Below are 13,777 nucleotides of genomic sequence, written 5' to 3'. Positions count from 1 at the left end.
CCTTTATTTCCAGTCATGAAGATGATTACTTGTTTTATTTTCTTTAGCAGCAGTGCTGTAATGCATGATTGCAGGTTTCAGGATATCCTTTCTACTTCCATGCAAAATGTATGAGTTTTGGTCCCTAGGATGCTAAATCCCCATTTGATGAAATATTAGTTACTAACTATGAAGCTTTGCCTCTGTTTCAGCACCACACAGGTTGTATACTACTTCTGTGAGGCCCAGAACACCAGACAAAGTACACATCAGACCTGGTAAGTTGTTCCTCTTTCCAGTGACCTAAATAATTAGCATACCTGGGAAGGTATAAAATGTATTGAAACAGCAACATACACCAAAGGAGGGATATATATCCTTAAATGGCAATAAACTATGTGCAGAAATTCCGGTCCTTGTAGATAAGTAGAGAGGTAACGATGAATACATGGTAGTGATAAAACATGACTAAGGTTTTTAAGGATGAGCAGATATAAAGACTCCATGGAACTTTATCAACATAGAAGCATTTTTAGAATAGCATTTGTATGTAAATCTCATACATACTCCTTCAATTTTCTATGGCAATTATAGGAAAAGCATTAGAGTTAGCTATTCGGATACTACTAGCTCTCAAATGTTCTTTAAGAAGAGATGGTCACTTCTAATAGAAAAGATTCTTGTTCTGGGAGAACATTTGTACTTGATTCCTTCAGGTAATAAAACACACACAGACACAATTTACAGGTTGTACACAGTAAAAATGATAACTAAACATTGGGAAATACTTTACATTTATTGAATTCTCCAAAAGTTAGGATCTCCCTCACTGGAGCTTGTTAAGGGAAAGTTAACTTGGAGAGGTTGATCTGGTTCATGTAAATTGCCCTTGTGCTAAAGCAAAATTTGGACCAAAGACACTGGGCTTTTCTGCCCCTTTGTTGATGCAGTTCTGTCTTCTTAAAGTTCTGAATCATGAAACTGGCTTATAAATTAATGTTCTTGGTCAACCTCTCTCCAGGGATGTGGGAAAAGAAACAATTATTTCTATCCTTTGGTTTATGGATATTCCATGTGTTTTTTTGCAGTAATTTTCCAATATCTAAAGGTAATTAGGCACAGACATCTTTTATCAACAAACATATCTCCATGTGCCCTCTGTACTATGATAGCTGTTGAGAGCTTAATGTGTGGCTGGTTATATTAAGTATTTCTACGAAATAATGAAACTGTAACAACAGTGGTTAACATTGACTGAGGCTTGCTATGCATCTTGTAGGGTACAGTTGAGGAAGCCAAGGCATGAGAATAGCTAGGAAGTAGACTAGAAGGCAAGCAATCTGCCTCTGGAACTTGCTCTCTCAACCACAACACCCTTGGTGCTTTTCCTTGAAGAGTCTTCCAGAGGATAAGACAGGTGACCTCTTAAAGTATTGGTAATGCTCTGTCTCTCCATAGAGCAGGAGAGAAATTAAAATGATTTCATCATACTCTGTGTTCAACAATGGACTTGTACCAGGTTGAGGGAACAGCTGTACCTAAAGACCCCGGCAAGAGACCCACCAACTTATGAGTTATGAATTAAGGCCTTGGCACATAAAGATGCTTCAAGTTTTGGTTTCTAATTGGGTTTATATGTAGTCCTGATTTTTCTTCAGTTCTGTTTTGAAATGTATCTAGTGCTTATAAATGAGGTGAGGGATTTCCCATTTAGTTGTATATACTCCCTTGCCAGTTAGTTCTTTAAGCCCAGTGATCACCTCAGAGTAAAAACATCAGGTCTCTATGCCCAAATTCAAGTCTGATTTAAAAACCAGAATTGTGGTTTCCATATTATAAAGCAATAGTTTTTGGTAAGCAAGCATTTTCCTGTTGCCTAAATGACTTCCAATTCTCTGAGAACTTCTGTTTGCCTTGGCTGCAAAGTTTTAATAGGAAAATTTCTAACCTATTTATTTCCCACTTTATTATAGTTCTGAACAAGACAACTACAAGACCTAGTAGACTCAAACCCAGTAGGATGCCAAAAGGGAATGGAATGGGAACAGGTAATGATCACAAATTTATTTCCTTTTTGATCCTCTCTAAACTTAAATGTTTTTATTCAAAATACTTTTGAAGTACTTTTGTTGAATTCACACTTCAATTTCTTTTTTTTTTTTTTTTTTTTACCAGTTTTGGAAGTTCTTAATATATCCGTAATTGGAAATTGTAACATTCCAACATCAAAAATTGGTGTGTCTCTGAAAACACTGAAAAAGAATTTTTCTTTTCTAAACTCAGACCACTCAATCAGCTACCATATATAGGCTTGATTCTTGAAAAGTTCCTGATTAAATATGTATAATATGTATTATTGAAAGATAATATCAAAATAGTTGTTTTCTCTAATTCCAAAACCACTTTCCATATACAGGTTCAGTCTTCAAGACTATATCACTTGGTTTTTAAGTTGGCAATTTCACAAGTACCATTGTTTTTTTTTTTTTTATAAGACCTACATTTTGGGGGGCACCTGGGTGGCTCAGTTGGTTAAGTATCTGCCTTCAGCTTAGGTCACAATCTTAGGGTCTTGGGATGAAGGCCCACATTGGGCCCTCTGCTTGGTGGGGGAGTCTGCTTCTCCCTCTCACTCTCCCTCCCTGTGTTCTTTCTTCCTCTCTCTTTCTCTCTCTCTCAAATAAATAAATAAACCCCCCCCCCAAAAAAAATACCTGCATTTGTTGGCAGTGTGAAACATGAATTTCCTTGTATTCATTCATTCATTTAAAAGATTGGGAGAGATGGGAGGGAGAGAAAGAGAGAGAATTTTAAGCAGGTTCCATGCCCAGTGCAGAGCCCCATATGGGTCTCTATCTCATGACCCTGAAATCTTGTCTTGAGCCAAAATCAAGAGTTGGACCCATAACCAATGGAGCCACCCCAGTGCCCCACAATATTTTTTGGAATAGTACAAATCATGTGCTTGCTTATGGAAAAAAACCTAGAAATTAGAATGTCTTTAATGTGTATATATTTAATCCATGATGGTTCCCTAATGAGAAAGAGATGTGTATAATACCTAAAGATATTTGGTCTAAAAATAATTTAGATTTGTTTTAAAATGTTTTTTTTTTACTAGTTTATTACAGTGTGTGAAGTTCTAGGAATCCACTTTCCTTCAAGTCATTTAATGAGGCAATAACTATAAACCCCTGACTCATGAAAAGCAAGAAAGCTTTCCAACATCTATTTGTGCTCAGCTGTTCCTTTTACTATTCCCAACTGTGGGATTAGGCAATGCATAGTTTCTCAGATTGACATAAACAATCTGGCTCTAAACAGAACCACCTTGTTAATAGTCAAAGTGCTTCCCTGGAGTTTGTCTAAGTAAAAATAAAAGAAAGCATTTGTGTCAACAAAGCAAATGAAAGAACAGGTAGCTATGATCAAACTTGAAAGTCATTAACCTTCAGTGTTACCAAGTATTGATTCTCACTAGGAAAATGCTAATTGTCTTCCAGAAGGAAAACAGTATTATTAGAAGTCTATCTACAATATAAACATTTTTTTCAGAGCCCCTGTAACACAAATTGACATCTATTACTCATTTGTGTAGATGAAATTAGCTTTGTAGTATTAACTCATCTGATTAAACTGTGGAAGGATGACCTCTTTGCAGAGCTTCTTCATTTTAATTAGTTGGTTGCTAATAGAAATGGGCTGGTGAGCACAGGTAGAGAAAGCTGAGCTCACTGTCTGCTTCCTTTGCTCTACCTCCCTTCCCAACCAAAATGCATTGCACATATTCTATGTTCTATTGTCTGTTGAGATTCCCCTTCATGAAATGCTGCCCAACTGTGGGGAATGAAGTCAGCAGATGGCATTCTCTTTCACCTCCTTCAGGATCAGCCTCAGCTGAGAGTGCTTTGATTGGAGGTCTGGGTTTCTGGGTTATGTATCTCCGTGTCTACTACAATATCACATAACAACCAAATGATATTTGCCTCAGGAATGCAAGGTTGGCTCAGCATTCAAACAAATTCATATAATTCTCATTACCAGAGAAAGGGAGAATAGTCATACGGTCACCTCAATAAATACAAAAAACAACCATTAGATGAAATTCAAAATCCAGGGATGCCTGGGTCACTCAGTGGTTGAGCATCTGCCTTTGACTTAGGCTGTGATCCCAAAGTCCCCCAGTCAAGTCCCACAACAGGCTCCCCACAGAGAGCCTGCTTCTCCCTCTGCCTATGTCTCTGTCTCTCCATCTCTCGTGAATGGATAAATAAAAATCTTTAAAAAAATTCAAAATCCATTAGTGATGAAATTCTCAGAAAACTAGGAATAGAAGGAATTTTCCTCACTCTGATAAAGGACACCTGAAAAACCTGCACCTAACAGCATACTTAATAGTGAATATTTTTCTCCTAACATCAAGATCACAAGGTTTCCTACTTTTACCACTTATGCTGAAAATAGTAGTGAAATATTCAGCCAATGCGATAAGGCAAAAAAAGACATAAATGGTATAAACATTGAAAATTACAGATGACATGTAGGATATTATGAAAGAAAATTTAATATCTCTCCGACTATTTGCTTCAAGAATAAGGTTTTTAAAAATTTGTGAGAAAAAGAGTGTTTTAAAATCTCTTCTCTCAATGGGTGGCTGGGGGGCTTGGTTGGTTAAGCATCTGCCTTCAGCTCAGCTCATGATCTCAGGGTCCTGGGATGGAGCCCCTGCATCAGGCTCCCTGCTCGGTGGGGAGTCTGCTTCTCTCTCTGCTCCTCCCCTGCCTTTTGCTCTCTCTCTCTCTCTCTCACTCTTTCAAATGAATAAATAAAAATTTTTTAAAAAATAAAATAAAATCTCTTCTCTCTAGAATATTGATTTACATGTGTCCACATTAATTTGATTCTGCATAATTTGGTTCCTGCTGTTTACCAGAAATGTAGTTATTTACATTGTTAATTTTCTTCTCTGACCCAGTCCCACTATGCTTCTATTGAGTCTTAATGAGACTTAATTTCTGCATCATCTGATTCCTAATCAACTTTGACATCTTGCCCAGATTACTTATCTTTATTATTCATCCATCTCTCCTACATTTTCCTGTAGTTTTTCATCCTGAAATTTTCAGCCTGGATATTTTACATTAAAAAGAAAAATCAGGGCGGCCCGGATGGCTCAGTGGTTTAGTGCCACCTTCAGCCCAGGGCCTGATCCTGGAGACCCGGGATCGAGTCCCCATCGGGCTCCCTGCCTGGAGCCTGCTTTTCCTTCTGCCTGTGTCTCTGCCTCCCTCTGTCTCTCATGTCTCTCATTAATAAATAAATAAAATCTTAAAAAAAAACAGTTGATAAAGGAAGTGTTTAGGATTATTTATAAGACATATTCTTCATGGTCTTATGCCACTTAAAATCATGCTTGTGGAAGACTAAAAAAGAGATTGAGGCCTCAAAACTATGGACTTTTCATTATTCAGGCCTCTACAAAAATCTTGCAGTGGTTCCATAAACCCCAGGAATCTTTAAACCATCTTGAGCCAAGTTTCTTATTTCATAACATCATTACAGATATTTGCCCAGGGTTATACACATTTCTTAGCTATATTTGTAAATATGCCTCCACTTCAAAGTCTGCAAGTAGCCTACAAACACTGAGGTTATAGGTAGTTATTTTTCCAGCACTCTGCTTCTATAGTTTTTCCAGAGATGTGTTTTAGCTCCACTGATGTGTTCTAAAAATGACAGCCCATCTCAGATCTACACCGTGGAGATGCAACAAGCATGCGCTAGACCAGGAGATAACAAAGACTGTAGCCCCACAGGTTAAGCTGGCCTGTTTTCATAAATAAAGTTTTGTTGAAGCATAGCCTGTTTTCATAATTGAATGGTAGGAACAATTGTGACGAGACAGTATGGTTCACAAAGCTGAAAATGTTTACTGTCTGCCCAGCACAGAGTAGGCTAGCTTCTCTTATCAAGGGTTAATCTCCAACTTTCTCCCTGTAGAAGGAAGTTCCTGAGCTGTACCAGGTACTCTTTCATCCAACCACTATTTATTGAAGGCCCATTATGTTTCAGGCACCGTGTAGTCTGGAAACCAACTTGACACATGTGGTTTAGCAGATATGTTAAATACTTGAACCTGAGACTTCTCTCTCTGCCTCCTAATGAGGAATCCACACTTGATTGCCCCCACAGAGCGTGCTTGACAACCAAAAACCAGACTCCTCTGAGATGAGGAATGTGTTTTTCTGGGCTGTGGCTAACCCTTCCAGTCTGCTGGCTCATCACTCCTGGCTTTTTAGCAAGGTGCTAAGATTTGGAGACAAAGGCACAGAGACCAATCATGCATAAATGCCACCCCTTTTTGGTCACAGGGAATAGTGTCTAATGCATTTGGAAATGGATTTTCGGTTTACTGTGTTTGTTTGCAACATTTTTTGTTACCATGGTTAAAAATACCCAAATCATTACTTCATTTTTGACAATAAATTGCTAAAGGGTAAACTATGTAAATCCAGAGATTTTTGGAGAACTCCCATACGGCAATTGGGGGGCTTGCTAATGCTCCACTTGGTGCTTCCAGAGCCAACTCTGCCCTTTAGAAAATATGTTGATTAATCCTGCCTGAGGGAAAAAGAATTCAGGTCACAGCCTGGGCCAGACTAGCTGATTAAGTGCCAATTCCTGAGAATTCTTTCTCCATATTATCTCTCTTCCTGGCTTTCTCCTTTGCCTTCCCGTTGCCTCTCTGCTACCTCTGGCCTTCACTTGCTCTCTGATTCAGAGCAAAAGAAGTTCACTGATGTCTGGGCTCTGGTGCTCACATTGCTGCCTGGCTGACATGCAGACCACAGCAAGGTGTAGGCATGGCTAGAGCTGGAGTTCATCCTCCTGTCCCAGGTTGATACCCTTTCCCTGAGCCCCATGGTTGCCTTTGGCAGGGCTCTTACCAACATTTATAGACCCTGCCAATATTTATGTTTCTGAAGGCTGAAGAAAGTCCAAGTTAGCCACTGATTGAATTGGGTACTTATGTTTAAGGATCCTAACAGTAAGATGCTTCTGTCTCTACCTGTACAGAAAGTGACACAATAGCTGGTTTCTGCTGATTTTTCTCATTAGAAAAAAAGCCAGGGAAATTGTATCTTTGGTCTTATTCATAATCTTGTAGAATTTTGTATTCTCTCCTGTATCTCCAATTCACTAGTCCCTGTGGCTTAGAGGACTTGTCCGCTGCCGAGATCTGCTGTCCTCCGAGTCCCACACACTAGTGGCGTGGTTGGATGACACATGCTTGCCAGCCAGAGACATCTGACCACAATGTTGATGCCTCATGATGCCTGAAACCACCCAAAAGACAGAGGATAGGACTTTAAAGCTAAAGTTTCTTAGCATCTCTTTGAGGACCGATAGAAGCAAGAACCTGACAAGAAACAGGACGCTGTGCTATGCCACTTAGTGGTTAACAGCAAGGCTGGGTCTGAGTCCCATCTTCCTAGCCGTGAGCTGCTGAATCTTCCCTTGCCTTGGGTCTCTTCACCTCTGGGACCTGAGCGGTATCTCCCACATTGTAAGGATTAAATCAGATAGTGAATATGGAAGGTGCTTTGAGCCAAAATAACTTCGTGTTTTTCAATTTTTCAATTAGAAAGATTAGGGAAAATGCTGTGAAGAAGAATCAGTAAAGGCATGCATAATCTACTAGCCTTCTAGAATACGCAGTACATTTTTTACTCTGAAAAAGTAGTGGTAAATCCGTCTCACCAAGCCAGGTTATCCCAGGGACATAAAGGGAAATATTTTCCCTTCCTCTATGCCAAGAACAAATGAGTTCTTTTCCAACCAAACCACTCAACCAAGTCCTTTCTCTGACCACGTTACACTGAGAGTGGGCACAGGAAAAAAAACTAATGAGCCATTTGTTTTTGCCATGCCTGTGGGATTAGCCACAAAATAGTCATTGACCCCCAAAACATATTCTTCCTACTACAAATAAGCAACATTTAACTCATGACTCCATACATTCTCCATGATTTTATATATCATCCCTTATTCAAGGAGCAGAGAGTATGGGATTGCAATACTAGGATTTGTAGATTCATGTTAATTATAATTATAATAATAATGATTATGTTAATAATTATGTTATTACTATGTTAATAAAATATTGATTTATAATAATTTATCAATGTGCTAATATTTGATTTTTGGCAAGCAAACCTTCTCCTGTATTTTAATCAATATTATTTTAATTCATCTGCCTGCACATTAAATGAGATCAAATGTGTAATGTCACTACATAGTCCCTAGAACATGAATACTCAAAACAAGGTTGTGGTTTTGGTTGTCCTTGTTAATGTACAGACTAGTATATTAAATATTCTAATTTTTTAAATATGTTTATAGTCAGGCCCTCAGAGAATGGATTCTTGACTGTTTGTATGGATAATGTCTGTTTCTGTCCTCTCATAAGGATGACTGTCAGCCACATTGAGAAGGATTATTTTATGATATAAAAACATAATATGTCAAAAAAAAAAAGACAAAACTTAAATCAGCTCCCCCTCTCCTTAGGATAGATATCCAAACTCCAAGCATGGGTATTTATGTGAATGACTAAGTAATAACCACCAGATTGCATTTGAGAGACTTAGAAGATAAAATATCACACAAAACAATTTTCAGATCAATTTCTTCCAAATCACAATTTGGAGCTCTGGCCCTGCCCAGGACTATTCACAAATCCCAAAGGAACAGATCCAGTTTGTGGCCTACACAGCGTAACAGCCAAGGCTTCTCCCGGAATATTTTTAAAGTCAATTTACCAAGTATAAATCCAAACACGTTGGAATTTTAAGAGGTTTTGGGGGCGAGCATTGGAGGGGTTGAAGGAAAACTTTTTTGAAACCACAGGATGTACTCATGAATATTGGCAAAAAAATGCCCAATCACTGAAGATGAAGTCTGTTTGGTGAGACCATACCACCCAGGAAGGTGGTGCAGAGTGGACATCATGGAAAATTAAGACAAAACCATGATCCTCAATCAAACACTTAACTCTTCAGAAAAACCATTACAGTTCATGAATATAGGACTTTGAATATTTTCTATATGCAGACAGGAGAAGCCAATTAAAATGTCTGGGCATAAAGACACCAATGCCACTGCTCCGTATTGAATGCATATTATTACTCATTACCAAGTTTGTATGAAAAAAACATTTAACACATTTTTGCTATCTACTTACTCCCTTTCCTTATCTCTACTTATAGGGATCAAGCAAGCACCAAAACCATCAGGTGCTGGTAAAAATGTATCACTGGACTCTCCCCACTCCACAAAAAAACCAGGTAAGAAGCAAGATACTGACTCCCTTACTTTGCTCTACTCTGCTACTTGGGCAGTAATCACATGTCAAATGTTGTAGCAAAAACAGCATCCTCACAGCCCATGCCAACAGTACATGGGTGCAGCTAGAGGAACATTCTAAACTGTTATCTTAGGGACATCTGGGTGGCTCAGTCAGTTAAGCATCCAACTCTTGATTTCGGCTCAGGTCATGATCTCAGTCGTGAGATCAAGCCTTGCGCCAGCTGTCAGGTGTGGAGTCTGCTTAAGATTCTCTCTCCCTCTGCCCCTCCCCAGCCCTGCACGTGCTTGCGCTCTTTCTTGTGCTCTCTCTCTCTCTCTCCCCTTCTCTCTCCTTCCTGCCGTCCCCCAAAAATTAAAAATTAAAAAAAATATTATCTTTGGGGTAATGAATAGTGCTCTATGCACACATCAAATATTAATAAATACCTCTAACAGGATACTAATTTAAGAATCACTTTGTATAATGATCTGAGGGGTCACGATGGATAAATGCTGAAGTGTCTCTGTGGATTCTAGTGTTCATCATGTTCAAGTTTTGTTCTTGTGTAATTTACTGTGATATCCTTTTGCCTGATAGGATTTATATTCCTAATTTAAGACTGTGCTCTACATAATGGGCCAAAATTCTGAAGCTGGTAATTTGGAAAGGTTTTCACTGAGTGAGAATTCTATGCCATTTAAAAGGTTGTTTTGAAACCTCCTCTGGTGTACTAATGCCCGGGCTACAGATCTACACTCTGTTACCAAACTCTCTGTATGCACACAAGTGCACACTTGCTGGTCTCCCAAGGAGTACTTAATGTCACAGGGCATTTTCCTAGATTGTCAGTTTTACTTGATTTTTTTTTAACCAACGTGCATTATATAAAGAAAGAGGTGCACTTTTAAGCTATAATACAAGACTGAAAATTTGGGTTAAGGTGCAAAGTATAAAAAGATAATTTGTACATATCACAAAGAGATCTCTCTTCCCCCTGCCCTGTAGGCAGATGGTCCAGTAGAATATGCCCTTCCTCTGGGCTGGCAAGCTTGCACCAGGGCTCATCGACAAATGAGCAGGGTGTGTGTTAAACTTCACCTCCCACTCACACATCCCTAGCTGGGTGCCCTTGTGCAATGCACAACTGTTCGTAGGGCCCCTGCTGTCCACGGCCACAGGCTGACTGCTTCTGCCATCAAGGCTGCTCTGTTGTAATCTCTTGAGAAGTTCTGCAAGTGTTTATTCAACTATAATTCTACAATAGATTTGGGTGTGGTGGGGGGAAAGCATCCACTGAAGGCAAAATTATATCCTTAACACTGTAAAACTAAAAGGACATAAATTGTCTGAAAATCAAAGGCGATGAGGGACAATGAAACTCAGAAATACTGTTGAGCCTGTGTGAGAAACTTAAGATGTTGAATTGTCTTTATCTGTACAATGCCAAAAGGCAAATATATCTATAATTGGAGGATATTTTTTTCCATATGTTAATGGGCTTCATTACTCCTGGGTATATTACCAACATTAATTTAAAGGAATATCGGAATGTTACCCATGGACACTTTCTGTGTAATCTCTGTCGTCCAATTGCTGCTTATCAGATGTTATATTTTTTAAAGCCTGACGTGTTTGTGGAGTGAATCCTTACAAGGGCTTTATTTGTACTATAATCTCTTAGCTGCAATCCCAGGCACGCGCCGCCCACACTTGCCACCTAGACCTGTGCCCCCACGAAGAAAACCTTTACCACCAAATAATGTCACTGGGAAGCCAGGAAGTGCAGGTATGTCAGTCATATACCTTCTCCCTCCGTGATGTTAGTTTTACTGGACAATCACAGTCCTTCATGGTGCTAGCCCGGCAACAGACAAGTCCTCGGTGTGTGTGACATGTGCCTACGTTGGCCTCCAAATCTGGACACTGTAACTTCCCTGGACCTTGGGCTTCTATCCTGATTCTGCATGGGGGAGGTCCCAGAAACCATCCCTAGGCATCTAGGCCAGTTTGCTTTTTAAATGTTGTGAGACAGAAGCTCATTCAGGCCTTTCAACAAGTGGATTATTTTGGATGAGGTACTATACGTTGCCAACCCACTGGGGTAATGGAAAATGTGATGTCCTGTCCTCTCTCTATCATCATCTCTTGAAATGAAATCCCATACACCTCATGGAAAGCTCCCCTGCTCACCAGCAGTCGTGTTGGCCCCGGTATTATGGTACTAGGGGGAGACTGAGGCCTAAAACACTGGCAGCTCTAGCCTGCGCAACAGGACAGGAATATATCGTAGAAGTGGACATAACAGATGCTATGTTGAGCATCTTTTTCCTGCTTCTCCAACCATGATCCATGGCTGCCAGTTACTCTCTAGGTGGAGACTTTGCATCTCCTTCCTGTCTTTCACGTGAAACCCCTCCCATCCCATCTCACCGCTCCATAGGTAGTTCACCTGCTGTGCCTTTGCCTACTACAACTGCTTTAGTCTCTTGACTTGCCTCTTGGCCACCGGACTTGAAGCCTGAATGATCAGTTCATTCCCTTCCCATCTCATTGATTTATTTTCATAGTGAAAATCTTTCAGTGGGTCCTTGTCACCTAAAAACAATATCCAAATCCTATGCTATGGAAGACCTTCATGATCTGGCCTTCCCTGTCCTTGCACAGTTAGCTCTCGCTGCGTGCCAAAGTACTCTTGGCTCTCACCCCTTTAGATTAAACACTCCAAGTAGTTTCATGCTTCCCTGACTTGGTTCTTCCTACAACCTCTGCCTAGAATATAGCTCTCATACCTACCTGCTAAGTACTTCACATCTTTATTGGCACAACTTCTGTGAAGACATTCCTACCCTCCCCTCACCCACCTCTTACCTTTTCCCATAGACATTACTGCTCTCTCTGCTTACTTTCTCTGTGGCCTTATCCAGTTCTTCCACAGTATCTATAATGCTTCAATATATTTGGCTCACACATCTATTTCGATCAAAGACACAGGTTTTGTTTTCTCTCCAAACCTGGCATATAGTGTAAGTGCTGAATAAATATTTATGGAATAGATAAATGGGGAACTTGGCAGTGTTCCTATAAAGCCTGACTACTTTGGCTCTACATCACAGGAGTCATTTCATCAGGCCAAGTAACTTCTCCACCACCGAGGGCCACACTCAGGCCTACCGAAGCTCCTTCAGAGAGAACAGAGACATTTGAAAAGCAACCAACAGCTCCTGCCTCAGGAGAAGATCTTGGTTAGTATGTCAGCCCCTTCACACTGGATGCTTAACTATGAAGTACTAAAAAATTTCAGATTAGAGGGAAAGGGTCTCAGTTCTGGATTATCTATTTTATTCAACTTTGTGATTACTATGAGTCTTTTTAAATTTTGAAATTATACTTGGGTTTAATGCTTTGAGATAGAACATGGTCCTTCCCTTCCTAGACATAGGAGAAAGTACCAGGTTTTTTTAGAGTAGTCTTTCTGAAAAGATCTAGATTACCCATTGCTTTTTATTAAATCAGAGGTTATTATTAATCATACATACCTTGAGGTGCTTGCTGGGTTCAGTCAGTAGAGCATGCTACTCTTATCTCAGGGTCATAAGTTCAAGTCCCACGTTGGGTGTGGAAACTAATTAAAAAATAAATCCTATATATATTAGTCTACTAGTGAGTATTACCAACTTTAATCTTAAATCATTGTTTAGTATACTCAGAACACCTGCAGCAGGACACAATTAAAGGCCTCTTATTGTGACTAGCATGTATAATGATAATAAGGGAAATCAAGATTGCAAGCAATTGACCAGAAGGCATATTAAATATTTATAGTTTTTGATACTTTTTATTTTATTGAGGAGCTCTTTTATATTTTGCTAAAATCATTTATTATCTTCTATTCTCAGGCAATATAACTGACTTTAGCTCAAGTCCAACAAGAGAGACTGATCCTCTTGGGAAGCCCAGATTCAAAGGTATGTATGACTGGCTCCAAACCTCAATTTCGACAATGCTGTGTTTGGTGGAACTATCAGTTCACTTTTGCTGTGTAATAACTGCAAAGTCTTAGTAAACTATAGATGAGTAGACTTATTTCTCATATGTCTCCACGTCACCTGAGGGTCAGCTGATCTACGCTGTGCTTCACTGAGTGATTCTGCTTCCAGCAGCTGGTACAGCTGGGCCTCCTAAGGCTTGAGCTCAGCTCTGCTCCATATTTTTTCATTCCGGTGCTCAGGATGAGGAACCAACAGTGACTCAGGAGAAGCCATTTTAATGACAATACAAAGTCAAGAGTGGGAAGATCAAAAACACAACAGTATTTCAAGTTCCTCCTTGTTTTATACCTGCCAGGATCTATTGGCCAAAGAAAGTCACATAGCCAACCTTAAATCAAAGATTGGAGAAGCATATTCCTTCCATGGATATAGAGAATATTTTTGAACAGTATCAAAATCT

The 13,777-nt window shown here is 39.6% G+C and overlaps 1 protein-coding gene across 50 annotated transcripts in view; it reads left to right on the top strand.

Moving 5' to 3' along the window:
• Window positions 1–13,777, top strand: part of ABI3BP (ABI family member 3 binding protein) — a 223,318-nt gene that overhangs the window by 179,737 nt on the left and 29,804 nt on the right. For all 50 annotated transcript variants that reach the window (XM_072722113.1, XM_072722100.1, XM_072721947.1 and 47 more), the window contains 6 exons: window positions 192–257; window positions 1,953–2,027; window positions 9,249–9,326; window positions 11,010–11,114; window positions 12,442–12,570; window positions 13,225–13,293. In XM_072722113.1, the coding sequence (XP_072578214.1) occupies window positions 192–257; window positions 1,953–2,027; window positions 9,249–9,326; window positions 11,010–11,114; window positions 12,442–12,570; window positions 13,225–13,293 (522 nt within the window). The remainder of the gene's footprint in view (window positions 1–191; window positions 258–1,952; window positions 2,028–9,248; window positions 9,327–11,009; window positions 11,115–12,441; window positions 12,571–13,224; window positions 13,294–13,777) is intronic.

This window comes from Vulpes vulpes, chromosome 1 (assembly GCF_048418805.1).
Source record: "Vulpes vulpes isolate BD-2025 chromosome 1, VulVul3, whole genome shotgun sequence".
In the NCBI taxonomy this organism is placed as follows: Eukaryota; Metazoa; Chordata; class Mammalia; order Carnivora; family Canidae; genus Vulpes; species Vulpes vulpes.
The sequence above is the reverse complement of the archived record's forward strand: the minus strand, read 5'-3'. Positions and strand labels throughout refer to the sequence as shown.